General features: G+C 42.0%; 3 protein-coding genes across 3 annotated transcripts in view; 2 read left to right on the top strand and 1 right to left on the bottom strand.

The window, feature by feature from the left end:
* Positions 1–9395, top strand: part of vat1 (vesicle amine transport 1) — a 36771-nt gene extending 27376 nt beyond the window's left edge. The window contains exons 5-6 of the mRNA XM_050068654.1: positions 29–270; positions 6043–9395. Coding sequence (XP_049924611.1) covers positions 29–270; positions 6043–6315 — 515 coding nt within the window. The 3' untranslated portion in view covers positions 6316–9395. The remainder of the gene's footprint in view (positions 1–28; positions 271–6042) is intronic.
* A 1503-nt stretch (positions 9396–10898) lies between these two features.
* On the bottom strand, positions 10899–19982 carry si:busm1-163l24.3 (E3 ubiquitin-protein ligase DTX3L). Its single transcript, XM_050068652.1, has 6 exons — positions 19893–19982; positions 18687–18870; positions 18199–18302; positions 14694–17495; positions 12292–12500; positions 10899–12200 (listed from the first exon to the last, which is right to left on the bottom strand). The coding sequence occupies exons 2-6, from the start codon at positions 18868–18870 to the stop codon at positions 12113–12115; spliced, it is 3387 nt and encodes a 1128-aa protein (XP_049924609.1). The 5' UTR covers positions 19893–19982; the 3' UTR covers positions 10899–12112.
* A 2987-nt stretch (positions 19983–22969) lies between these two features.
* phb (prohibitin) overlaps positions 22970–27650 on the top strand; it is an 8424-nt gene continuing 3743 nt past the window's right edge. Inside the window, exons 1-6 of the mRNA XM_050069607.1 lie at positions 22970–23061; positions 23624–23721; positions 25231–25392; positions 26009–26151; positions 26285–26401; positions 26493–26588. Coding sequence (XP_049925564.1) covers positions 23637–23721; positions 25231–25392; positions 26009–26151; positions 26285–26401; positions 26493–26588 — 603 coding nt within the window. The 5' untranslated portion in view covers positions 22970–23061; positions 23624–23636. The remainder of the gene's footprint in view (positions 23062–23623; positions 23722–25230; positions 25393–26008; positions 26152–26284; positions 26402–26492; positions 26589–27650) is intronic.

Genomic DNA, 27650 nt, shown 5'->3' with positions numbered 1-27650 from the left:
CCTTCTTCCTCTCCTCCTTCTCCATCAGGTGCGGCTAACATGCTAGCGGGCCAGAAGAAGAACCTGATCGCTGTGGCCAAGAACTGGTACCATCAGTTCTCCATCCACACGCTCAGCCTGATCCAGGGGAACAAGTCAGTGTGCGGCTTCCACCTGGGCTACCTGGACGGAGAGACGGAGCTCATCACCCAGGCCATGAGCACCATCCTGGATCTCTACAAAGAGGGCAAGGTCAAGCCTCGCATCGACTCCACTTGGCACCTCGAGCAGGTTTGTGTCTAACTATGGTACCATATATGCTTGGAATTAATCTTAATTGATCAAAATAAATAAATCATCCACCGCATTTGCATGTGATGTAGCTATCTTTCCAGCCCTATATATGTTAATCAAAACATTTTTTTTGACCTGTATATGAAGATTTGAGCTCCACTTTTTGGTTTCCTTTGGTTCAGTCCATACTCAGAGATGTATTTCCATTAAAGGAGCTCTATGTGATATTCAGAGCATTAAAGGAGCAGTGTGTTACATTTAGGGGGATTTAGTGGCATCTAGTGGTGAGGATTCCAGATTACAACCAGCTGAAACTTCTCCTGGTTATAATTCCTTCTGTGGTCATTGTTCAGAAGGGTTTTATCCAATTATCCGCAGTGGTCTCTTCATCTCTAAAATAAATGGACCAGACAATTTCAAGTTGGAAGTCAGTGTTTCTCTTATGGTAATTGGTATGCTGGAGACAGGCCACTAGCCCAGCATCTGCTAAAGTGCGTTCACCTTTTTGTTCTAATAACTTCAGACATTCAGGAGGAGCCAAATTATCCACAGAAGTCTCTTTCTCTCCAAAACAAATGGCCCTGGTGATTTAAACTGGTGAAAACACTGAATAAAGCAGTTTTACAATAACTTTCAGTGTTTTTACGATACTGCTCGTCACAGAGGGACTGCTAACTATGGTGGCCAATGCGAAAACACGTATGGTCCTATCTAGAGCCAGTATTTAGTTTGTCAGTTTTGGGCTACTGCAGAAACATGGCTGTGTCATATCTGTGTAGATATAAATGGCTCATTCTAAGGTAATGAAAACACAATTCTTATTTTAAGGTGATTATACACAAAGAATTGTGTTTTATATATTAAATCCAACACACCAGACCATTAATACAGCAGCAAACAACTATTTTTTTAAGTGAGGATATAGTGGAGAAATGGCGTCCTGAGCAGAGAATAAAGTCACACTGTGTTACAATCAGAGCTTCTCTGTTCTGTGTTGAGTTGATGGTCTGGCCACTTGTGCTTGTTAGTGCATGTTAGAACAGCTCATGGGTATCATGATATCAGTACGGTGGTATTGTGGGAGCGTAGCGCCCACCATGCAGTTTTCTCCTGGTAAACACCGTTAGCTGTGTTAGCACAGTTAACACTGTTGCCATTGCTAGCACTGTTTGCCCTTTTCACACTGTTAGCACCATTAGCTGCTAGTTGCTGGCTCAGCTGCATCCATGTTGAGAGCCATGTGCACACAACCTCTGAATCATAGCTACGCTCTGAATATCATACAGAGCTTTGAACAGCCTTTGCATGTGGGTTTCAGATCCATTCATGCCTGGTTGCTGCTGTGACTAAATGCATCCATTTTTACACCATGTGCTTACAGCCCAGTCACCCAAAATCCATGTGAATGCCAGGCGGGTCTGTGTGTGTGCGAGTTTTGCAGCGGGATCTGCAGGAGCTGGGTGTGGCTCTCAGATTCAATAAGGCTTAACAATCAACAGGCGAAGTTTGTCCACAAGAAGCACTGTGTCTCCTCGAGCATAACTCACTCAGCCAGACAGAGTCAGATTGTTGCTGACAAAATTAACACTGCTGACAGATATGAATAGAGAGAGTGTGAAAACACCGAGAGAAAGAGGGAGTCAGAGGCTGACATCTTCTGTTGTCAGAGTCAGAGCTGGTCAGTATTTTGGCCCGTGTTGCTCCGGCCGGAGAGAAACACCCGCTGTCTTTCTCCGCCATCTGACGCTCTTTCTCTGCCTCTCCATCTGTCTGCTCTTTATATCAGACTCTTTCTCTCTGTCTTTAGGTTATTGACTCCCTCTCTGTCTCTCTCCATCTCGCTGTATTCTCTTCTTCTCCCTCCTCACAGTGTATCTTTTTTTGCTTTTTCTCTCTTGTTGCTATGGTGACATCCTTTAGTCAGTGTGTGCGTCTGTCTTAGGGAGGGGCCCTGATGTATGAGAAAGAGACATAGAAGGAGCGTGGAAAACAGAGGAGAGAAGAAGGTACATCTCAGTCTGGCTCGAAGCAATTGATGGTGTACAAAAAGCTGTCGGGGAAATAGTCATTCACACAAATGATCGATTGCTACAAGCTGAATACAAATGCCACGCCCTGACGCCATCCATCACAGCCCTTCCTCCATCCGCCGTCAACCTCCGTATTTGCTCCAATAATCAATAAACATGCTTGGACAATATTTGGAAATTAGCATTACCCTTCCCTCCTGTGGTTTCTCGTGGTTCATTATCTACATCTGCACTGACACCCAAGAGGATAATGGTCATGTCTGCAGCCGCAAATAGCACACTCCAGTCCGAGATGCCTGGGAGCCAGAGAGGTCGACAGATCTTACAGAGTGAAGGGTGGAAGTGGGTGGAGTCGTCAAAAGAGCCTCTCACTGTGACTTTCATTCACATTGAAGATGATTCTTATAATTCACCCCTCCCTCCCTTTCAGTTTCGGCAAGGCGTGTTTCTCATCCGAAGGACACCAGTTGCTCCCTTCGTTTCCCCCTCCCCTCCCCTACACTCCGAACTCCCACACTCCCCCTCTTTCCCATGTGTCTGAGTCGTCAGGGCCACGTTTCAGCCAGGCTTTACGTTGCTAGGAGATGGCCCTGTTGCCGTGGCATTGGTCGTTAGGTGGTCTGCCTGCCTCGCACGAAGAGGGGGATTGGAGGAAGGAGGGAGGGGGAAGCGATGGAGACAGGAACAGACAGTGGACAGAGCTCAGTGGTCAAGAAAAGGGTGGGGTTGGTCTGGCTGGGATTCTCCTCTCGTCGTTATGATTGACAGTCAGTTATATCAAGTCGGTCGATCCATCATCGGAGGGGGGTTTGGCTGATCAGCTGTCAACACAAGAGCGTCTGTCCCCAAAGGCAAGATGATTGGTTAACTCCATTAAATTCAGCTTTTATGTCACAGCCAAAACATGTTACGGTTCCACAGGCTACAGCTTTGATTGGGACCAAAAAAAACAGGCCTGACCCCACAGGAACCCGCGTAATTTCTGTCCAAGCCAAAACCAAGCCAGCGATTTTGGGCCCAAGCCCAACTGAAAACCTGAATTTCCATGAAAAGAAAATAATAATAATATTGAAATACTTATTTCAAGCAAAAGTCAACTGATGTCTTTTCAGTGCGGTAACAAACATTTGTGACACAGTCTCCGACATACGCCCTCTCCTACTGAATGTTCACCACAGCCAAAAAACTGTCATGTGCCTTATACATTAAACAGAAATTGTAGAACATGTTTCCTAATAAGTGAGAGGCGGGAGTCCGGATGGGATGGTGGCAACACAGCCCATACATTATACATGACATTACACAGACTGAAAGGTCTCCATTTAAAATATTGGAATGAACCCAACCTTTTGACAAATTACAGCCTGCCCCTTCCTGAACCTTCCTGAACCCGGAGGGTGGGGCCCAATTTGGTTCAGGCAGAGAATTAAAGCTCTACCACAGACTAGTTTAATAAATGATCCTCAATGATCAACATCAGATAAGCTACTTTTAAAGTTACCTTAGTTTTAACTAGATAAAGTCTGCGCTTTGCATATCCAAAGAGGTTTACATTTTTCGGAGTCTATTTTCACACCTCTGTATGTACATTGCAAATTTGTTGCTGTAATTCCTCCTGTCCATTCTGGCTTCAAAGAAATCCAACCTGTATTTGTGTGGTTGTAATACATTCAGCCATGCATGACACCACCACAAGAATGTGCTGCTTTTCATTATTTCATGTCATATATTTCATCTCATTACATGGAAGTGATGTATAGATGTAAGCAGATTGGGGGTACGGCCTGCATCATTGTCCATCCAGGTTCTGAACCTGTTGCCCTCAACCCCTGTGTGCCGCAGGCTGTTTATGGAACTTACCTACAGCTCTTTGAGGCAATGGAGGAACCGCTGCTCAACAGGTCCACTGGAAATCTGTGCAGTCAGGAAGTGGTTTTGCAGCAGGGGAAGAAACAGTGCCGACTCATTCTGGCCAAATACCAACAAGTACCAAAATTTACAAAACAACTGTCTGGCTGACACATTGATTGACTGACTAACATTGATGCTAAATTAAACAAAACAATCACAGTATTCAGTCCAGGCAAACCGCTCCATCCAGTTCTCGTGACAGTCTGCAGGGTCGAGGAGGACGTTGCTTTCTGTGCCAGAGGGCAGGGACGGCGGGTGGGGTTGGTTTGTGAATGGGTGGTGACGAAGCGGCAACAGGGGGGTTGGTTAGTGACAAAACTTTGCCACTTGGCACCAGATCAGCCAATAGCAAAATTCAATTGCATAAGCCAGGTTTCAATCGATAGAGGGCAGTCACTATACATATTTTTACACAATATGTAGAATCCACATACTTTGCACTCAGGTGTCAAGATGTGGACCTGAATCAATGAACAACACTATCAAATACCCATTTATATTGCTTTTCAACTGGAAAAAAAAGTGGCCTGGGGGTTTGGTTACTCTTTAAAGCGATTTTAATATAAGGGGGACAAGATTTTCAAAAATACATCCTTAAATTTAGCTTGAATAAAGATGATGCTTTAACGGTAATTTATTGAGGTTCTAGTGCAAAATTCTTTCTTTGTTTCCCTGAACATCATTTCCTTGCTGACTTGCCATAGAGGGATGATAACACAAACTGGGAATTTTGCAGTAAAAGTCTGTAGCTTTGGAAGTTAGCCTCTTCATATCTCTAATGCAGACTGCTGAAGCCTCACTTTATCTTCAGCTAACCATTATACATCATTTCTGTGCTGAACAAGGACTACGGATTTTGTGAACCAACACTAACACTATAATCACATTAGGAAATTATCTTTTTACAGCCAATATGAACAGCAGGGACACGTACAAACACCAAAAATGCTTTCATTGTACATTTGGGCATGTGAGTGTGCGTTTAGGGCAGACTTGAAAAAAATGTGAACCTACCCTTTAAAATGGAAGAAAGCACTATCTGATAGCAGCAGTCAATGGACTATTAATTAAACATTATTTTACACAAATTATGATATAAGATTCACATTAAAGCCATCGTTTACTTTCAGCACCTACTAGACCTGACATCCAAACAAGACCAGGATTGAACCAAGGTCTCATATCCGTCATTACACTCATCACCTTCTCTGCCTCATACACCCCCCTTTCTGTCCTTAACTTTAAATGCATGATTATGCACACACTACAATGTAGAGATGATATAATTTTCTAATTAAAATGGATGTGTTGTTTGGTAGCATTGGGATATTAAATGAAATGATTACTTTCTGCTTCACGTCTGTATTTCCTGCCCACTTAAAATCATAAACATTTCTTCATATTTATACTTAATGTTGCCTAATGTTGAAAGCATCTGTTTGCAGTACGTTATTCCCCTTGTTTATTTTGTTTTCCTTTTTTTATTCACTTTTTGCTGCTGCAACAATTTCATTTCCCCTCAAAGATTATTAAAGTCTCATCTAAACAAATGTATTTTCTCATAAACAGCATATTAAAGTTATATTTGAGCCTGTGCAATTTGTCTCTCGTCTGTGGCATCAAAATAAAAGATGAGAGGCACAGAATGCGAGGAGGCTCGTATTGCTGTCAAAATGTGTTGGTGGAGGAGAAACTGGCTACTACTGTGTACTCGCAATAGATTTTTCTCAATGACAGGTGTATTTTAAATCTCCCCTGCCCTCCTTTCACCCTCCACTCTTTCATCTCACCTTATGTAACTGTCTTACTCCTTCTGTCCCTCCTCCAGGTGGGCGATGCCATGAGAAAGATGCAGGAGAGGAACAACATCGGCAAAGTAATCCTCACCACAGAGCCCATGCCCGAGGAGGAGAAGAAGGAGGAGGCCAAGAAGGAGGACAAGAAAGAGGACAAGAAGAAAGAGGATAAGAAGAAGGACGACAAGAAGAAGGACGATGGCAAGAAGGAGGAGAAGAAGGACGACAAGAAGAAGGAGGAGGCCAAGAAGGAGGAGAAGAAGGAGGAGGAGAAGAAGGAAGAGCCCAAGAAGGAGGAGAAGTGAGAGGGAAGGATGGATAGTCAAGCAGACCAGCAGGGAGTTTGTGTCCTGGGAGCAGGGGGTGGGGTGTGGGGAAGGATGGAGATGGAGATGGAGATGGATGGGGTGGGAGGGTGGGGGTGGGGTATAAGAAAGGATTGGAAGGAGTTAGAAGGGTAGATTACAAAAATTATCACACCACTGTCGATCGTTCATCTCTTCCACCTCCCCTCCGCCTCACTCTCTTGAGTCCACCATGACAGTGATTACTCAGGCCTGGCTCCACCCACCCCCTCCCATCCCGTTTTCTTGCCTTTATCACTTAAGGGAAAAAAAAAAAAAAATCCAATCACTTGTAACACCTCGTCCAAACTTATCTCTCCGCCTCACAACATCGAGAAAGATTTTTCCTACTGGGAATGACGGAGACAAGAGAGCCGTGGAGGATTGTGGGTACGGTCCAGGCCTGGGGCAAATTACTGTTTCCTTGACAACCGTAATCCCTGCTTGCACTCCGGCTCCGCCCTCGACCCCCGTGCCCCTCCGCACCTCAACTCCCACTGTGCTAAATTGTTCTGCTCTGACTTCCACCTGCCACCTCCTCTTCCCCCCTCACTGTGCTGAGTCCCCCCCACCACCACCACCACCACCTCCCACACCACCACCACCGCCACCCCCAATCCATCCACGGGCCGGACGCACAGACAGGCACAAAGACAGGCAGATAAACGGAGAACCACACCCACCCACACGTTGCTCTCTTAGTGTCCAACGCTTAGTTATGTCACTGAGGATGAGTCAGAGATGCCTGTGATTGGCTGATTCTCCCCACCTCCCCGGGAGATATTTGCATCACAGTTTTGATCATGATGTTTGACTGCTGAGACAATGGTGTTAATGCTACAAGGTCTAACTTTGGTTCTCATTTACACGGCCTTAGCTGTGATATATCTTGTATCAGTCTCCACCAGTGGGTGAGAGAAACATCTCCGCAGAGCATGTGTTCCCACCAAATTTCAGCGAAGTTAATATAGTGGCTGCAGTTTTGCACTTGCCTGAATATGAATTTCCCTCATAATGAGCCTTTCTGTGCAGCGCTGAATAGGGAGGCAGAAATCATTGCTCAGCTTCCTTCTCCTTAGTTACAGATTTTTCTAGCTGACCAACTGTTGGCAAGAAGTGCGCAGTGCCAATTAAGAGAGAATTTGTTTCTGTTCAAACAAGCCACAAACACACACACACGCACGCACACACAAACACACTCTGAATGTGATGAAAGAGGCACTGTCACGCTGAGACAGTGAAGCGTCTGAAATGAGCAAAGTTAAGAAGGTGAATATCGGTCCCTTTTCCCCCCCTCAGGATCGCGCTTTCTTCCTCCCCTGATCCTCCTCGAGGCATTCCATGGCATTCTGCTCCTTTCTCAGCGACCGCTCGCCTGTCGATCACCCTGACCTGAGAGAGGAGAATTCAATTCAAGCTGGCGTCCATACTTCGCCTCCCCTGCTTGTTTCTACTCTGCTCTCTCTCTCTCCCTCCTCTTTCCATTTCCCTCTCTATGGTCGGCATAGCAACAGGCGTCAGGCTCGTCAGAGAAGGCACTGTGGTCTGTTTCTCTGACTCCCTCTCCCCGTGTCTCTCTTCTCTGCCTCCCTAACTCTATATTTGCCAACAGTCGGTGCCGTCGACCAGTATTCCAACAGGTGTAAAATGCATTAAGGAATTCAGATGATGCAAACGAGGAGGTGGAGCAGTTTTCAGGGTTGATAGTATTAGAATACCAAACAGTTTGCTCAAACCTGCTTAAATCAAGTATTGACAATGTGTGCACTTAGCAGTACGCCAGCTATAACAGTGCACCGCTCCCTCTAATGGCCAGTATGAGTTTTGTCTCACTGGTTTAATGTCATTTAAAGTAAATCATCATCAATCCCACTGGGTGGACTCTAAATCTTTCATGTAGGAGGATATCAACTTTAAACCTTAGATATTTATCTACCTGCCTGCCTGTCTGTGAGCCCGGCCTCAGTGTTGAGACTCAGATGGTGACTAGTGACTTTGTAAAAAACACAAAACAAAATGTTTGAAAAAAAAAAAAAAAATGAAAGAAAAAAAGTTGTTGTGTTAGCATGAGTGGCCTCCCTCATGTGCTGTGTGTGGTGTGCCATTGTGTGTGAAGATGTGTGTGTCCTCAGGTCGTTTGTCAGGTTTTAAAGCACCCACCCTGCCCTCCCCACCTTGCCACATTTCCCCCCTCTCACACTACTCAGCTACAGTATTATGTAGCTCCAACCCCAACCCTCCCTTCTTACTCTATCTCTCCCTCCTGTCAGATAAGAGGCCTGTGTTATGAGGACAGTTGGTATTAGTATTTTTGCACTCTGCTCGCTGATCTTAATGCACTTACAGGCATGGCGGTCGCACTCCAGTCCCACGCAGGCTTTGATTCTGCTCCAGGTTTGCAGCCTGTTTCCCATCATCCACTCCCAGTGTATCTGCTGAAGCTCACTGAAAGCACAGGTGGCACACACACACATAGAGACACACACACTCATGTAAAGGTCCCCTCATTTTCAGCTTGCCAGTCCCTGCCTGGGCCAACTTCTCCTGGGTGGCAGCTAAAATCAAAGCATTCATCCATCCTTGACTGTGGGAAGTAAAATGTGGAGCAGGGCGGAGTGGACTGGGCTGGAGTGTGACAGCCACGCTGGTGTGGGGAGTGACTGTGTCCTGTCAGCCTCTGGTTAGTGTTCTGTTCTAATCTGCTGGGCTCCCTTTGTGAACCTGTGGACGGTGCTTCTGTTCCGAGTGCCATGTGAGAAACAAACGCTTCGGTTAAAAGAAAAAAAAAGAAGAAAAAAAAGATGTTTTACTTAATATGTTATTTTAATTTACCTTTATATTTCCGTTTGTTTGTCTGTTTTGTTATCCAAGGGTTTAAAGTTCAAAGCTCATACTATATAATGTGGGGACCTGCCAACCTGCACTCCTTTTAAATGTGATGAAGTCTTTCTGTTGGTCTGAACCATGTGTGCCAAATTGTATGTATATTCCTTCTGTCAATGCTTTGAATATTAACAGTGCATAAAAAAAAATATGAAGACAATTCTGTTTTTGGATGCGTTTCCGTCAACCTTGAAGAAAAGAGAAAAACACAAAAGAGTCGTCACAGTGTGTCAAGATTCGTATCCCAAATGCTCATGGGTGCTGACAGGATTTTCGCTGCAGTTTAGAAAAGGTTTAACACAATTTGTAGTTTTTGATTGGTTGCAGTCTTGCTCCAGCGTAGGCCTGCACTGTGCCTCTCTCCTTGCACACAGCTTACCTCAATCCGAGGCACCTCCCTCCGTATTTATATCCTTTTCACTGTGCTTTACCAGCTCTCACATTGTGTCGACCGCAACAGGTTGAAGTGTTTACAACCATAATATTAGTACCACAGTGAAAAGGGACTGGACGTGGGGTGCATTTAAGGTCCAAAACTCCACCAAAAGACATAAAGGTTCACAGCAAATTTCCTCCAAATCCAAAGCTCCATGGTATTCCTCTGTATGGATTCCTATTTCTTTCAGTTTGTTTCCAAATGGCTTGTATAGCAAGTGAGGGAGCAGATGTTTTCACACAGCTGTGCAGGGATGCCAATACTGTAACACAGCTGCAGAAAAACCCCAGCTTATTGGCTGATCATAGCTCAGCTCTGGCCTGCCCCAGACACAACATTTCCGCTTTACAGCTGATCTCAGTTCACTCAAGGATTGTCGGAGACGTTCCTCTTTTCCTGTGCTGCATCTGCAGAGCGTCAACAGTCCAAAATTCCTCTCCATGTCGCCCCCTTTCTCCCTCCATACACATTCATAGCAAATAAAACATTAGTTTGACATCTGGAATTTGAAGTTGCATGCATTCATCGGCATGTGGAAAACCGATTATGATCTTTTTCTTTCTTTCAACATTTTCCCCCTTGGTTCTTTTGAGCTCAGATGCCTTTGAGATGAACTCAATCAGTTGGGCGGGTGGCCTGCTGCCGGAGAGCACTTCCACCACGGTGAAGCTGCAGAGTAATGTCATCTTGAAATGGTTTCCCAGTCATTCCAGACACTTATGCAAGAGTACTTAGCAACTCAGAGATGCACAGGAGAAAAACCGTGTTTCAAAGTTAAAATTAAAAGTGGTAATTTTCTGAACATTTGCAGTTCTAGATTTGATATGACTAATTAACACTTGTAGTTTTAGGTTTGAAAAAGATGCACTAAGACAATGAGTGTAGTATTTCCAATAGCTACTCTTCTGTCTGTCTTGGCTCGTATAGCTGAAGTCCCTCACAGGCACCCACCGTTCAGCTTTGAGGTGAATTTCTTTCTGTTCTCTATGGTTTCTCAGGTCATTCCAAACAGCAGTTTTCTTCATGTAGGAAACCATTTAATTTCGCATTCACTAACACACATTCTGTTTCACCGTGTTCACTGCACAAACTGTCACGCCATCCATGTTCGATGTAAGCTTTAGTATTCCGAGTCAAAATGTGAGGCTCTGTCAAGTGTTCACTCATCCACACTGAGAACCCAAAACAACCACATCTGCCTGCAGCTATTGTTTCCTTAGCGGTCTTCTTTTTTTTTTTTATCATTGCAGCAACATTGCAGAGATGCTACGGAAGTACAACCTGGCTGGGCTTGTCATGTACAGTACTTGGATGCATGTATAGTCAACCAGAAAATAAGGCATGCGTGTATGTACAGCTAACCATCCCTTTCCACGATAGTTTAGTTGTCGTGTAGTGGCGTGGTGTGAGGGAGGAGAGTGCCCTTGCAGTCGTATAAAGTTGCCAACTGAAGCCAATCCACTGCCCCTCTGTGCCACCTGACTCCCTGTCCTCACCTTCAGCATGGGCACTGTCATGGTCAGCTGGTTATTCATGATACACCTTAACCTATCTCTGGGAATGTTTCAGAAACTTTACATCCATCCTTCTGCACACCTCCTGTTAGAGTTCAGTCACCACAGGTAGTTTTCTACAAGGCATACCCAACAGGTTGATTTCTACGCTAGTTCTCCTCTCTGTCCTTGTGTTGTTTTTTTCCCCCCCGGTTGCAAACACTCTTCTCGTCTCGACTTTGTTTTTTAAACCCTTTGAATTGATGCTGCTTCTGTGCTTGACTCTGGGTTTACTGCGTGGTGCCATGTTGTCCACATGGCCTCTAGAGCTTGTAACGCTTCAGTGTGTAATGTTACCATATGCCTTACATGTTTTCCAGGACTAATAAAAAAAAGCATAACAAAACGTCAGGAGATGTGCTCTTTTTATTTCTGTGCCCATTCTGAAACAAATAAAGAGAAGCAAACTCATTTTTACAAGATCATTTTACTCAAACAATTTTCCAACAAATATTTTCCTGTTTTTCTTAAACTAGATTATCCTTAAAACTACACTGGACGGTACAAAATGTACATCTATACAGTACCACGCCTGTATGCATTTTCTTTATAAAACCAAGTAAAAACAAAAGAAAATATTCAGGAATGCTTTATGGAATAATTAAGACAATGCTGGTTGGTCACATTTGTCATTTACATACAGTTTGAAAAATTATAACTTGAATTATCCAACTTAAACAGAGAGCAATGGTGAGGCAGGTTATAAAATTATAAAATCCAAAATAGCTGCAATGAGTGCTATAGCTATTATCTGAAAATATATTTCAATATCTATACATCATCAGACATTATTATCAAACATGGAAATATAAGCTGCTCAGCATACAAAAATAGTGCAAATGGCTCTAACCACAAAAACATTTTAAACTACATAAAAGTCCTATTTCTAGGACTTGGCTGGTGGCTCCTCGATCCCCTTGGAAGTCAAGACCTCAGACAAGCGAGTCAGATAAGTGGAATCTGGGTAACCGTTCCTGAGAGAGACAAAAAGAAGACTCAGATGTATGGACTTGTGTGGCCTTTAACTCCACAGCTCTGTTAGACACTCCGAATGGCCTCACTCACCCTGTTTTGCCGCCCTGTAGGCTGGTCTTATGTGGGATGCAGTCCCAGGTGACACTGGCCCCTGTGCCTTTGCCTGCCACTGTGAAGGTGAGTCCCTGTTTGAAGGCTTTTTCCAGCCTGGGCAACAGCTTCCTCGTCCTCTCGCTGTCGGGGAGGAAGGATTCAAACACGCCTCCACGAAATGGTTTTCCTGGGGAAGGGTGATCCTCCTGGTAAGACAGAAAGCAGAAACCACAGTCATGAATAAAGTCTCCTGGGATTACCATGCATTAGCTAAAAGCAAAGTCTCACTATTAAAGCTTTATGTGATATTTTAAAGGGACACTTCACCCAAAAATCTAAAATACATATTTTCCCTCTTCAATCAGAGTGTTTTGGTGTGAGTTAGCGAGTGTTGGAGATATCGGCCATAGAGATGTCTCTTCTCTTAAATATAAAGGAACTAGATAGCACTTGGCTTGTGGTGCTCAAAGCATCAAAAAATACATTCCCACAAACTCAACAACAATGTGTCTGTCCAAAAATTATGACCCAGTAACTCAAGATGATCCACAGACCTTGTTATGAGCAGTTTCATGTAGGAACTATTTTCTCTCTACCCAACCATATCTGCCAACCGTATCACCTCGTAGAAGGAAGTGTGCATCTACTCATGAATGAGAGGCTCGTGCTTAAGCCAGCACAAGATGTAAATATATGACATCCACCTCTGTTGCGCTGTAACATTAGCTAGCTCAGTGAGGCTAGGTGAGCTAGCAGTAGATGCACGCTTCCTTCTGCATAGTAAGGTTCTGCATAGTAAGGTTATTATAGTTTACCAAAACTTAACAAAAAACTAAGACTAGGTGTGGAAAAAAAATATTTTAGTTAACTGAAATAAAAATAAAAACTACATTTACATTACATACAGAAAAAACTGAAATTATATTGTGCACTTGCAAAATTAACTAAACTAAAAATATATAGGAAATGTTGTTAGTTTTTTGGTCAAATTTGTCAATACAACAAGTATTAGGAGGTACAGTATTGGTGCATATGTTTATCTCCATGACTGTGTGTCACCTACTGTCACAAAAAGTTGTGTCTGTATTGTAATATGTATTCCGAAATTCTTAAGTCTTTCCCCTGGCATATATGCCCCCTACAATAATAATAAAAAATACTAATACTAAAACTAATAAAAACTAAACATTTTTAAACAAACAAACAAAACTCAACTCAAATGAATAAACCCACTCTGAAAAATGACTGAGATGAAACTTATTTGAAAACAGAAATTTAAAACTATATAAATACTAATAAATAATACAAATATGAAACTATAGTTATTCTGCTGCGTGGTGATATGGTTGTTGGGTGTAGTTCAGTAGACAGGAAATAGTTCCTACATGAAACTGCTCACAATAAGACGCGTGGATTATCTTGAGTATCCGGGTCATAATTTTGTGAAGAGACATTGCTGTTGAGTTTTTAAAATGCATTAGTATTATTATTAGTTATTTATTTATTTATTTATTGGCGCTTTCAGCACCATCTAGTTCCATTATTCTGGAAAGAAGGCAGACATCTCTACAGCCGATATCTCCATCACTCTGCAACTCACACCTAAACAATCTTCATAAATAGCACTACGGGTAAGAGATAAAATATGTATTTATGGTTTGGGGGTGAACTGTCCCTTTAACACACATCATCATTCACAAAAAAATAACTTCCTTCCTAATAAAGTAACTTCCTACTCAACATTGTCACTGTGTATTTTCCAGTACTATATAAATCATAATAGCTGATCCTATAGGAGTCGACAGCAACCTGAGACAGTGAACCTAAACATTAACTTCTCTGTAATAAAGACCTCACACAAAACAATACAATTTCCTGTTAAGTGATATCAGAAAAAAACATTAGTAAACCATATTTAAGTTTCACGGAAACTGATGTACACTCACAATCTTCTCCACAATTACTTCAGTATATTCTGTGAAATGCCCCTATTACTGTGGTTCTCAACCAGAGGTCCAGGGACCCCCAGGGGTCCTAGAGGGAGTTCCAGGAGTCCCCAAGAAAATGGGAAATAGTTTCTTTTTACCACTTCATGTACTACTGAAGGGAGGCCAATGTGAGTAAGAGTCATGAGAGTGACTTTTCTGATTACAGATTTGACTTTCTTCATGGTTATCTCCTCAACTGTAGCTGACAGTTGGAGAATTCTGGTCCTAATCCTATCTAACGACCAAAATAATTTCAGATGGAGGTCCCTGAAGTTATATCTTACACGAATGGGGGTCTGTGACCTAAACTGTATCAATGTAGGTGTCTTTGACAGAAAAAAGGTTGAGAACCACTGTTCTATCAGACAAAACATTTGATCAGAGACAATGTGTTTAAAATAAGTCCCTTACCCCTTGGATTCCATCAGGTATGAGGTAAGTGATCTTGATGGCAGAGTCTCTTTTCTGACCTGGTAGGTTGATGTTATGGAGTTTACAGTGGCTCATTTTGCCCCTAATGCCCGGTTTGATTGGCTCCGTCTCATGACAAATTCTGCAGTGGATATGTACAGTGTCCAGGCACTTTGAGCACATGGTAGCACCACACTTTGCTTTCATCAACATCTTGCTTTCCCCACACTCACAGATGCACTCAGGGCCTCCCTGACCTGATCTGGACTCCTCTGGGGTGACCTGGATCTGTGATTGTCTTTGCTGCACACTGTCCTTTTGGGTAGAAGGAATGGTTCTCTCTTTCCTATGAAGGGCCGCATCTTTATCTGTAGGGGTTGTTGTTGTTGTTGAGCCGACATCATTCACATGGTTCATACTTGTATCATTTCCTGCTTTTGGGTGATTGACAGTTGTCTCAGTCTTCTGTCCATCCATCTCCACTTTACCTACAATTTTCATTTTCTCTTTAATGACTGGGTCTTTCCTTAGTAAGGGTTGGCTGGTAGCTCCATTCACAAGCTCTGTCTCGCCAAAGTCACTTCTCTGGTTTGTTCTCCTTTCCTGACTACTATCAGTCCCATCAGCTGTGCCTGTTTGACTCTCTAGCATCACCTGAGGATTGCTGTGACAGTTCAGACTAGTACTTTGGTCCTCGTTTATTTGTAAAAATGAGGATGGATTCTGATTGGAGGTAGTGTGGCCAGAGAAGTCCTGTTGTTCAGGTATTTCAGCTAAATCTCCAGAAAATACCTCCCGCAGTGCAGCACCAACTTTAGAACACAAGGCTTCAGGACCAAGAAGATACAAGCTCTTTTTAAAAATGTGTATGGTAACCTTCTTGAAGCGACTATGCACATCAGAGAGACAAGCCTGTAAGGTTTCATCTGCTGCGTCAGTGATGTGCAGCTCTGACAAGTGTAGCTGGTGCACAGAGAAGTCTGCACTAACCGAATCAACCAGCCTCTGGAGACCTAACTGACATGAACTCACTTTGGATGAGTTTGCCGCTCTTAAGGTGATGGTCAGATTGCCAGCACTATCCGGGCAGCTCTCTTTCATCTGGACATCAGAAGTCAGGTCGTCCACTCGGGTGCTGTAGGCTTCTTTGATGTGCTTCCACTTCACAGCGGAAACCATAATCTCTGCATTATAGACTTCCCGCTTCTCCCTCTCTGTCCGGTTACTGAAGCTAGAGGACCTTACCCTGGCTCTGACTGTGGAATTGCTGGAGTCGTCTTGACTCTTCTTACTTGTGACTTGGGCCTTCTGCTGAGGCATCCCTGAGAAACTACTGGCTCGCTTCAAGGTGGATCCAGACCCTGCAGGTGGGAGCGGAGTACTTCCTGACAAACTGGACTGAGTTGTGCTAAGGGGAGATATTAAACTCTTGAGTCGAGTATCAGGAAAATGTGAGCTGGATGAGGTTTTACTCAGGCAAGAAGCAGTTGAAGGCAATGCATCTCCACTCTTAAACAAGATGTCCCCTCCAGTGTTTTGGGCTAATGCTCTGGAGATACTTTCCCCAGCAATCCCTGCTGTTTCTGACAGTACGTCATGCCCTAACATTGGCCCGAGGCGTGTTTGTCTGCTGGGAGATGAGAGCCCTCGTAAGGTGAAGTCAGTTGGTCGACTGCCTAATGCAGCCAGCCCTGAATCCTTAAAACGAGCCGCTAGTTTATACCTTCTGGCCCCTTCAGCTCTCCTGTCATCCTCGTCTGACCTCAGCAGCTGATCATCTGGAGAATCTACACTGGACGACATGGTGAGGGGGACTCTCTGCTCATCAGCATGAGTTGATGCACCTGAATCGTATGGATATCGAAGAAGACTGGCTACATCCTCTTTTTTACTCCTCAATTCACTTTGGTCCAGGAGAAGTAACTGTTTGGCCTCAGACACATCACTACTGCTCCCAATAATGTAAATATTTTTCTCATCTTCATTCAGAAGAAGCTTGGGTAATCTGACACTTAAGTTCTCCATCGCCCTTTGCAGTCCCCCCCTGAGGGACAGGATTCTCTTGGGGAGCTGGTCTCGACGGATCTTGGTCTCATTCTCCTCATAAAGCCTACTTATTGCCTTTCTTGCCAACTTCAGGCACTCCTGAGCTCGACCACCCTCCCCTACTCCTGGTGCTACCTGCAAAAACAGAGTAGTCAACCCCTGATTTGTCATATCCACCACATCAACGCCATACTGACGCAGGATATGCTGGTATTCCTTCCTGCAGTGTTTCTGCAGATACTGGAACATGTCTGCATCCACAATTATTGAGAAGTCCTCTTCTGATGTGGTAGGATGCTCGCGAAGTTGCAGAGTTGCACCCTCTGCCTGGCCAGTATCTTCCCAGCCATAACCACCAGGTGTCAGGTCTCTATATGAGCTGGAGTTGTACTCATTAGAGGGCCGGTCAGTGGTAACTTTCTCTCGTTGTTCTCTTTGTTTCTTAGGTTTCCTGCTCTGATCCTCTGACTCCTGAGTAAGAGGCTCCTGTGCCACTGGAGGAGACTTGGAGCCATTGGTGGCAGGTTGACCGGAGTCGCTGTTTTCTTCTGGTTGTGAGCCTCCAGGTCCAGGACGGCCAAACAGTTGTGCCAAAGCAGCCTGGACTTTGGAATAAGCGCCATGCAATGTGTACAATTCCTCAGTAGCACCGCAGCTCATTTGGATATCAGGGTGGCTCTTATGAAGGCTTGCCAGTGCTGTTAATCCCCCTGGAAGCTGGCTGAGGTCAACAGTTGCGGATAAACTTAAGATGACCTATAATGGTATAAGAAAAGAAAAAACAATCACTCGTGGGTTTTTACTACATTTGTTGGACATATTTTCCAATATTCTATTCAAAGGAGCAGTGTATAGGATTTAAGGGTAGTTAATGGCATCTAGCAGTGAGAATTGCAAACTGCAACCAGCCTCTCAAGGTTAGAATTTCCTTGGCGTTCATTGTTCAGGAGGTTTTCAGGAGCCGAATTATCCGCAGAGGTCTCTTCCTCTCCAAAACAAATGGACCCAGTGATTTAAACCGGTAAAAACACTGAATAAAGCAGTTTCACAATACAAATCAGTGTTTCTCTGATGCTGTTTGGCCTTTCTGCGACAAGCTCTTGTTAATGTGTGTTGACCTTTTTTTCTGATCAAATTGTTTTTACTAGGAGCCAAATTATTCGCAGAGGGCTCCGCCTCTCCAAAACAAACTGTAATGATCAGTGAATCTAGTAAAAACAATGAATAAAGCAGCTTCACGCTACAAATGCTGTTCAGGTCTTCGGAGACGGGCGGTGCAACATGGCGGACTATTTTTCGGACTACTATGTAGATATAAACAGCTCATTCTAAGGTAATGAAAACACAATGTTTCTTATTTTCAGGCAATTATAAACTAAAGAAACATACTTACTATATTATATTCCATTTCGGCCCACATATTCCCCATAAATCCTACACACTGGACCTTTATGTATACCTTGTCTGGGTCCAGGGTTTCACGGTGCTCAGTTACAGTGACTTTATACTCCTTCCCATCCACTTCCAGAATGTGCCGCCTGTGTTGAATAACACTCTGTGCCACTGTGTGAGAGGGGTCAACAGACAGAAATCAATCTCAGTGTGCAAAGCATCCTGACCAAGCACTTTACAATTGGCTACTCCACTGACATGCATGTCAACATTCTAGCTTAGTGTAAATCACTGGTGACAGCCGACATACTGAAATATGTTACTAATACTTTACTGCAACTACATTTTCATGTCTGTTTTCTTGTCTGCATTTCTATTGTTTTTAGAGTGAAAGTTAATGAAGCATTTGCAGTTGCAATGTGAGATCTGGATGTTAATGTAGTTATAATAATAACATAGCTAATAGTATTCTCACACCAAAATGACATATTCAGAAATATCCCCCTCCCCTACACTTCGTATGCACGGACACGTACACTCTCTGACCCCACTGACCTCCACTGTCCTCGAAGGTGATGAGGGCAGAGACGGGCGTTGCCTTGACAATGGTGACAGAGTCTATTTCCCCTCCTCCATTCTTGGTTCTCAGGAAGTGGATAAATAGCTTGTCTTTCAGCCTCTCATCCTCAATGTCTGTGGGCAGACCACTCACCCTCACAGTCCTGCCCGGCTCTGCCATCTGCTGGGAGAAACGCAATCATTGCTGTGCAGAAAAACTCTTCTAAGAAGTGGACGTAAGACAGCGACACAAAAATGTCATGATTCTGCATAAATGGTGAGCGTGAACATGAATAAGAATATGACAAAATATCCAAAACACAACACCTCTTCATGAAGCTGTTAATGTGAAAGTATTAGATAACCACTGGCAGACCCCACCCTTGCACGTAGGAAAGGGAGACATATTTGATAATATAACACCCTCTATTGGGGGTTACTAGGACACTACATCAACATTACTCGAAATCTTCCATTTCAGGGTGCAATCACTAATAGTTTTTGGTTTCAATTCTGAGGAACTAAATCATATTTATGGAGGTGTCTTCTCCAAGTTCTCTTAAGCTGATTCTTTAGCAGGCTACAATAATAAAAGGCTGTGGCAACTTTGATTATCTTATTGCCATAACTATCGAGAGACATGCTATGTGTTGTTAAAGAACTTTTAATCCAAATCCCACAGTGCAGTATAAATATAAATGTGTACATAGTAAATAATATGTGCAGATTGTTGTGGCAGATGAAGATAACGCCCCTTCTTCCTCATTCCAACACCAGTTTGTTGCTGTCATGATGGCAGCTAATTGACTCCTTCATAAACTAGACTAGATTTTGGGTCTCTCTCTCTCACACACAAACACACACACACACACACAGACACACACACACACACACACACACACACACAGTATTTGTAATTGTAAATCATATTATGTTGGATTCTAAACTCTTCCTGTCTGATTTGCAGCCGTCCTGCAACATATATGCGCAAAATGTTGAATGTTTATTGCTACAGAAGTCAGAAACTATACAGAAGCGAGCAGGAGAGCCACACTGCAGAGCAGAGTGTCAAGGAAGTAGAAAAGAATCTGACATTTCTGCCTATCGCAGATCGCACCGTCGACAGATCTTCTGTTATGCCCGACGCTGTGACTGTCCGTCATTACATCTTGGATACCTGTAAGATTTGTAACGATTACTGACCTTACAAATGTTTCACGGCGGTTTCTCGGTATCTTTCAGAGACCGTCACACTTTAACAGCCATGGAGGAAAAGTGAAACTACTGACTGTTGTGTGATTTGTCATGTCCGCGCGAGGGGGCGGCAAAGTCCCTCTTTCCTACAGTTTACAAGTCACCAAAACTGGTTTGCATATCTGGGGCTGAATGGCGACCAGAAAAAGAGGTTAAGTAAGGGATAATGTATAGTGAGCCGGTGACTGTTTAAAAATAACTGCCGACAAGGAAATGGGACCCCGACTTGTATATTTTAGGCTACACTATAGTTCTACTCCAATAGCTTGCATTTCAGGCTAAAATACTGTAACCTACTTTTTACTTCATAGGCCTTCGTTTCTTTCTTTTCTTTTTTTTAAATCAACTTTTTATTGTTGTTATAACATATAACACAAACAACAATCACAATAACGCACAACATTATTACAATATAATATAATATATCATATATATATATACATATATATATATATATATATATATATATATATATATATAGCAGTAAATACAGTAAATAGGGTATAGGACTATGACCCAGTAGATGTGCACAGAAAATCTTTCATTTGTCAATAAGGACAGCCCAGGCACTGATGGTTGACTGTCTGGCATTATGCATTTTGCTACTGACATCTCCATATATGTTATATCCAATAATTGATTATTGATGATGATTCTGGGAGAGAGAATGAGGAGACTGCTAACTTTTTATTTTTATTTATTTATTTATTTATTTTGCTGCTGTTTTAATGAGACATAAGATCTTAAGAGGAGGTATCATTCAACAGGAGCAGCTTTGGACAATATGGCACTTGAACATTAAGTAAATCAGTTAAGGTTGCAGATACCATTAAAAAACGTACACAAGTATAACCACAATGACTCGTTAGTTGTTAAAGATTTACCCAGTGGCTCCCAACATTTTTTTTTTTTTTTTTTTTTTGCTTGTGACCCCTTAAAAAGCTTGAACTTCTTGTCATGTTTTAGACGTCATTTAGATGTTTCCACCAGAAAGAGATTTCTCCTTTAAAAATCTCAGATGGTCTCATTTCAATAACTGTTTGAGGCTCAATCTAACTGCATTTTACACATACAAAAAAAAACAAAGATAAGAGGAAAATCAAAAAAATAAATACAGAACTGTATTGATTTCTTCTTCTTTCCTATCCCATTTGTGATCGCATGACCCCTCACATTAAGGTTTTGATGCTTTGGAGGTGGCCCGCCTGAATTGGGAATCACTAGTTTAAATCACCGAACTGTATTTAAAGTGTAACACTACCATCACCTTAACCAGCTCCAAATGGAAATTGCTACTTACCCATCATTATATTGGTATTAACAGTCCAATAATATTATATACAATAATGTATCAGTCATGGGGCCATTTCTCTGCAGAAAGACTACATTCAGGCTACGTTTGATACCTCAAGTAGGCTGCTTATGTACATTTTACTCAAATGGGATTTGAACACAAGACTTTTACTTGTTATCGAGTATTTATTACATTTTTAAATTGGCATTTTACTTAAGTAAAGATCTACTGGTCACATGCAGCCTCACAATACCAAGTTATCCCATTAAGAATAGTTTATTTTAGCCATCTGAACCTTGTAAATGTGTAATATGGGAGGTCAGTCTTACAGATCAATTTACCCACACAACATTTAACATTTCTCTAATTTACTTCATGGTAAGAAAAGTATAAGATAAGATAAGAGATAAGATAATCCTTTATTTGGCCCACAGCAGGGAAATTTGCAACATTACAGCAGCAAAGGGATAGTGGGAGCATCAATAGAAAAAAAAAATACAATACAATACAAAAATTAAATACAAAGCAATATATAATTACGTACAGAAAGTAAACTGTACAAAACCAAAGAGCAGTATATTAAGCAAACAGTATAAAAAACAATATAATAAGGAAGCATCAAAAAGAAGCAGAATGCAACAAAGAGACTGAATTACTGGTTTACATTATTGACCCATAGAAGTATAGATTTTGCAAAGTTTAACAATTCTGATATTGCACCTGACTGATTGATTGTAAACATTAAAAAAATAAAAGCAAGATATAATAATAGATAGCCAGGCTGAGTGGCAGAATTTACATCATTGCATATATAAAGTGCTGATATTTTGCAGTTAGCATACAGATGTTGCACATGAGTGACTATTGACTGTCCATGGTGTTAGTATGTGTGGTCTACTGGAAGCAGTGTTGGTTGTAAAGTCTGGCAGCAGCGGGAAGGACCTGCGGTATCTCTCCTTTAAACACCAGGCTGTCACTGAAGGAGCTGCCCAGTGCTGTCAAAGTGTCCTGCATGGGGTGGGACATGTTGTCCATAAGGGATGATAGCTTGGCTATCATTCTCCTTTCTCCCACCTCCTCCACTGGGTCGAGAGAACATCCCAGGACAGAGCTGGCCTTCTTTATCAGTCTGTTGAGTCCCTTCCTGTCAACTGTTGAGACGCTGCTGCCCTTGCAAACCACTCCATAGAAGATGGCTGATGCCACCACAGAGTCATAGAGAGGCCTCAAGAGTGTCCCCTGTACTCCAAGGAACCTGAGCCTCCTCAGCATAAAGAGTCTGCTGTCCTCTCTTGTATACTCACAGTATCTGGTATTGCAGTAGTTGTATAGTCCTTGTTTTGTATGCATATTGACATCTTTTACTTTTTATTTTCTTCACAGAAATTGCAAAGACTAAAAGGTTTAATAGGTCACTGACATAATGTCAGACGTAATTTTTTGAAAATGTGGGACTTCATGTAGGATTTTAAACGTTTACATTATATTTTTGTCATCAATTTTATTTTGAATGCCACACTGCACACAAGAAGGTTTGGATTTTAGTATTTAAGAACCGGCTACGGAGGAATTTATTTATTTATTAAATCAATCAATCATTAAATTAAATCGTCAATCATCTAAGGTCCACCCAGACTCTAGGTGGCAGTAAAGCATCACTACATTGAATGCAAGTCAGTGACCAAAGCCGTAGAAGAAGAGAGTTATCTTTTGTCCAATCAGAGGCTACGTTGCCACATGCTGTGCGCAGGCGCAGTGGAGCAGATATTTCATGTGTTGTACGTCGTGTCCGGTGGAGGTCACAGACATCTGAGCAAAACCGAGGTGAGTTATATGTGCTGTGTGTTCGTGACACTGAAAATACGTAACTGTGTTAACTGTGTTAAGTATATAAGTCAATAACTGCAACGCAAATAGAAGACGTTTTCTTATTTTAATCCTTAAATTACATTATATCAACTGTTGAGTAAGGCTAACACGAGCTACTACTACATGTCAGTTAGAGATAACATGCGTACGGTCACCCGGCGTGACTTTGCTGACATTAGCTTTGTTGCAGTTTTAATGTATGTCAAATAACATATACGTAAGATTTTACATGTCTCAGATCCTAAACTATAATGCGCGGTTTAGTTGGCTTAGCTTGCCAGCTGTCTCAGCACACTGCTAGCTGACAAGCAAATGCTAGCAGGTGGGCTAATTTAGCTAACACCCACAGCCTTGGCATCACTCAGCCCAAGGCCAAGGCTAACTACTGCTGGATAGAGGGGATTTATATTGGCTTTCCAAACACCGTAACACACACTTAAATGGTTTACGCTGCGTAGGAGTCATGTTGGTGATGTGTGCTAATTGTATCATCCTCTTGTCCTGTTTTCACTGTTAGTGGGATTGCTATCATGGCCAAGCTGTTCGAGTCTATTGGGAAGTTGGGGCTGGCCCTCGCCATTGGTGGAGGTGTTGTGAACTCTGCCCTTTTCAATGGTAAGTGCTGGTCAATGGGCACCTAACAACACATAACTGCTTATATTTACCTTGGGCCGGGGTCAATGCATTTAGCTTTTACCTTACTGACAAGTGATTAATATGTCCTTTATGTGAACACTGCAGTACTCAGCCAGGAAGTCTGAGCAATCATGTAGTGTCAGATAAGACCACTAAGTAAGTCACTGAGGAATTTTTTTGTAAATACAGCTGTTTTACGATGTAAAATTCATCCATCACCACACTTAACTGCACTGCCTCCAAAACAGCTCAATTTCACAGGGTGGTAGCTCACTGCACTGCAATGTAATGAAATGCATTCACACAAAGCTCAGGTAAATGATGAAAACATATTCACCACTATGACAGCATAGGCAGCATTTGATTACAAAAGGCTGCAAATAAGTAAGACACAAATTAGGAATTTGAAAATTAATATATAATACATAAATGCATTGCAAGTGTTGAAATACTCCAAGTCTGATACCAAGCAGCTGAAGAAATACTTCAACCATTCACCAGTCATGTTTGCTCTAATATGGCATTCCAAGTCTGACTGTGTGATTCTGATGCTATTTAAGATATTGACTTTACATTTGGCATTAGTCTCTTACTAATTACTAGTGTTCAGCATAGTTTATGTAATGTCTCCTGAAAACTTTTATGGTGTTGTGACACAATTTGCAGTGTTTTCCTATTTGCATGTAATTTTTTTTGTTTGTTTGTATTTTCATTGCATTTTGTACTGCTGAAATTGTGTTGTCAAATGAACCATAAATGGCAATGATGGCCATGTAGCACCGTGCAGCTCTTCAGTAATGTAATTCACATGATTTCAACCAATCAGGGTTTTATGTACAAGGTTGGGAAAACACTGGTCTGGAGAAAAGGGCCAGGTATTGGTACTCAATGTATTTTAGGTATGACCTAAGTAACTCCGTATCGAAACTTCTCCACTCAAATGATACTTGCATTCAATCATTTTATACCTAGATCCAAGAAAAAAAAGACTATTTGTATGGTTTGTCTTGCAGCCAATCACCACAAGCACTCTTCGATTTCATGTTATGTGTCATAAGCCCACTACTGTAGCAGCCACAACCCGTACAGTCTGTGATGTGGTGAAGTCAAGTGCGTCTTTTTTGAAGGAAATTGCAATTCAGTGTGCCGAGATGCCACCATCAAAATGTTTTAAAGTATGGCTGTACTGCACACTAGTGGTGCTTGGTGGCATTTTACACAACTGAATGCATCCATTTACATGATGGGTACCAAATAAACTAGAAAAATGGTATCAAATAGTACTTCAGCACTGCTCTGTTAGTACTCTATTGGTATATGTATCACTTAGAGTACTAGTATTGTAATTCTTAAAAGGATGCCCACCCCTATTTTCAGCAAAACGTTTAAGGGTTTGACAGTTGCAGAACTATGAATTATGAAGACCTGTACAGTATGCTTTATATACAACCCTGTTGGCGGAGAGACTAACTATATTTCTTTCTACAGTTGATGCAGGGCACCGGGCTGTGATATTTGACAGGTTCAGAGGAGTGCAAGATGCTGTTGTTGGTGAAGGGACCCACTTCCTTATTCCTTGGGTTCAGAAACCTATCATCTTTGACTGTCGCTCCCGTCCACGCAATGTGCCTGTCATCACAGGCAGCAAAGGTACATCGGTTATCTACTACACTGCTGTAATGCCATCCTCAGTTTTGCTCCTAAACATTCTGTGTCCTTTAAAACTTAGTCAGCTGTGTGGAGTTTCTGTGAAAACAACTAGCCTCCTGGTAATGCTGTAATTCTTCTATAAGAAGAAAAATAAGCTGGTTTGGCTACTATCTAATGTTACCTAGTGTAAAATGTTTACATTTTGTCTTCAAACTATACAAACACTACCTAAGGATGTAACTTGTACTGTACACAGTAGGGCTGCAACGATTAGTCAACTAATCGATGACTAATCGACTATTAAAATAATCGGTGACTATTTTAGTAGTCGACTAATTGACTTTTCATAGTAAAGTACTATAGAAGTACCCCAAAATACTCTTATTGCAGCTTCTTAAGCTCAAATATCGGCAGCTTTACAAACTCAGAACTAAAACCCTTTGGCGTGAGTACGAAACAAGACATTAGATGACATAATTTTGGGGTTTGGGAGAGACTGACCGACATTTTTCAACATTTTAACATATTTTTCGATAAAATGATTAGTCGACTAATCGAAGAAATAATCGACAGATTATGTGCAGTAAGAATAACACTTTGATTTTTAACCCCACAGATCTGCAGAATGTAAACATCACACTGCGTATCCTCTTCCGGCCGGTGACCACCCAGCTGCCGCGCATCTTCACCAGTATCGGTGAGGACTATGATGAGAGGGTGCTCCCATCTATTACCACAGAGGTCTTAAAGGCTGTAGTGGTGAGTGTCAGAGTAATTACAAATAAACAGGAAAAGATTTTATTGAGAGTGAGCTGATAAACTGACTTATAAGCCACTATGTTTGTGTTTGTGTGTCTGCGTGCATGTGTAAATTATTTTATTTTTTTGACAGGCCCGATTTGATGCAGGCGAGCTCATCACCCAGAGAGAGCTTGTGTCTCGGCAGGTCAGTGAGGACCTCACAGAAAGAGCCAATACCTTCGGCCTTATCCTGGATGACGTTTCACTGGTATGAAGCTGCAGATACATTTTGAAACAATGTCTGTTACCTTTTCAGCTGTATTTAAATTCAGTGATACAATTGTGTTGTGTTCTTTCAGACACACTTGACCTTTGGCAAGGAATTCACAGAGGCTGTGGAGATGAAGCAGGTGGCCCAGCAGGAGGCTGAGAGAGCCCGTTTCGTTGTAGAAAAGGTATTGTTTTAAACACACAGGTCATCTTTGTCATCCATGTACTACTTTGAATTCAGGAACTTTGTAAGCAAGATTTTTCCTGCATAGAGAATTACAAGGCAGCTTGGTCCCACCTCCAGCTCTTGACAAAACTTAGACGGGTGTCATAACTGAAATAACTATTTTCTAACAAGCTTTGCACTTTGTGGATTTCTGTCATTTGTAACTGCAACTGCAGCAATATGCAGATCTGATGGCGCTAAAGTAATCATCACAGTGCACCAGGAAACGTGCTGCCAAAACTGCCAAAGAGAGAAAAAAAGAGCCGTCTGTTTTGGACCTTAGCAAAGCGGGGGCCCGCCTGGTGCGCCACAGTGTTTGCACAGTTAACATGTTTGCCACCACAGCAAAAAAAAAATCACTCAAGAAAACAAAACTTTTCCTGCTGTTCCATGATGGTTTTATATCGCTAGTTGGAGTTTATAAATGCCGCTGCAAAAGGCAGTCTGACTCTGCGTTTGTGAACGCCACTCCATTCTCCTCTATATGAGTGTCTGAACACAGTCTTGTAGTGAGACTACAACATTTAAATGGGTGAAATGGAAGTAAAAAAAGTAGGTTTTTAATTAACTTCCCATTGTGTAAGTCGAAAAGTTCAGACATCTGTTAAAAAATGAGAACATGACTGCCACATATAGCCTACTGACAAAAGCAAATAATTTAAAACAGGATATAAAATAATCAAATTTCCATTTAAAAAAAAAAAAAAAAAAAAAAAAGACATGCTGTCTTGTAAAAATGTGTGAGAGGCAATTACTAAAATACAATAGTTAATTAAATGCTTCAAAAACAGGGGAAGATCTCCATTTGTGTACTATGGAAGCGAATCGTGACTAATATTTAAATTAAAATGTATTTGCAGAAATGCTTTTTCATTTTAAGAATGTGGCTGCATTATTTGACTCATAAATAAAATTAATCATCAGTCATCCTATTTGCATTTTAATTTTCTTCTTCAAGACTGCTCATTCTTTTACTTAATTAAAATGAAAAAGAAAAAGTCATTTGAGATTTAATTTTCAA

The sequence above is a fragment of the Epinephelus moara genome, chromosome 18, assembly GCF_006386435.1.
Source record: "Epinephelus moara isolate mb chromosome 18, YSFRI_EMoa_1.0, whole genome shotgun sequence".
Lineage (NCBI taxonomy): Eukaryota > Metazoa > Chordata > Actinopteri > Perciformes > Serranidae > Epinephelus > Epinephelus moara.
This window is presented reverse-complemented; position numbering and strand designations above follow the sequence as displayed.

Excerpts from the sequence above, each read along its gene's own strand:
- si:busm1-163l24.3 (XM_050068652.1), bottom strand. The coding sequence starts at position 18,870 with ATGGCAGAGCCGGGCAGGACTGTGAGGGTGAGTGGTCTGCCCACAGAC. Across the intron at positions 18,303-18,686 it reads CACCTTCGAGGACAGTGGAG|TGGCACAGAGTGTTATTCAA; the intron begins GTCAGTGGGGTC and ends CCTCTCACACAG. Across the intron at positions 17,496-18,198 it reads AAACCCTGGACCCAGACAAG|GTCATCTTAAGTTTATCCGC; the intron begins GTATACATAAAG and ends ATACCATTATAG.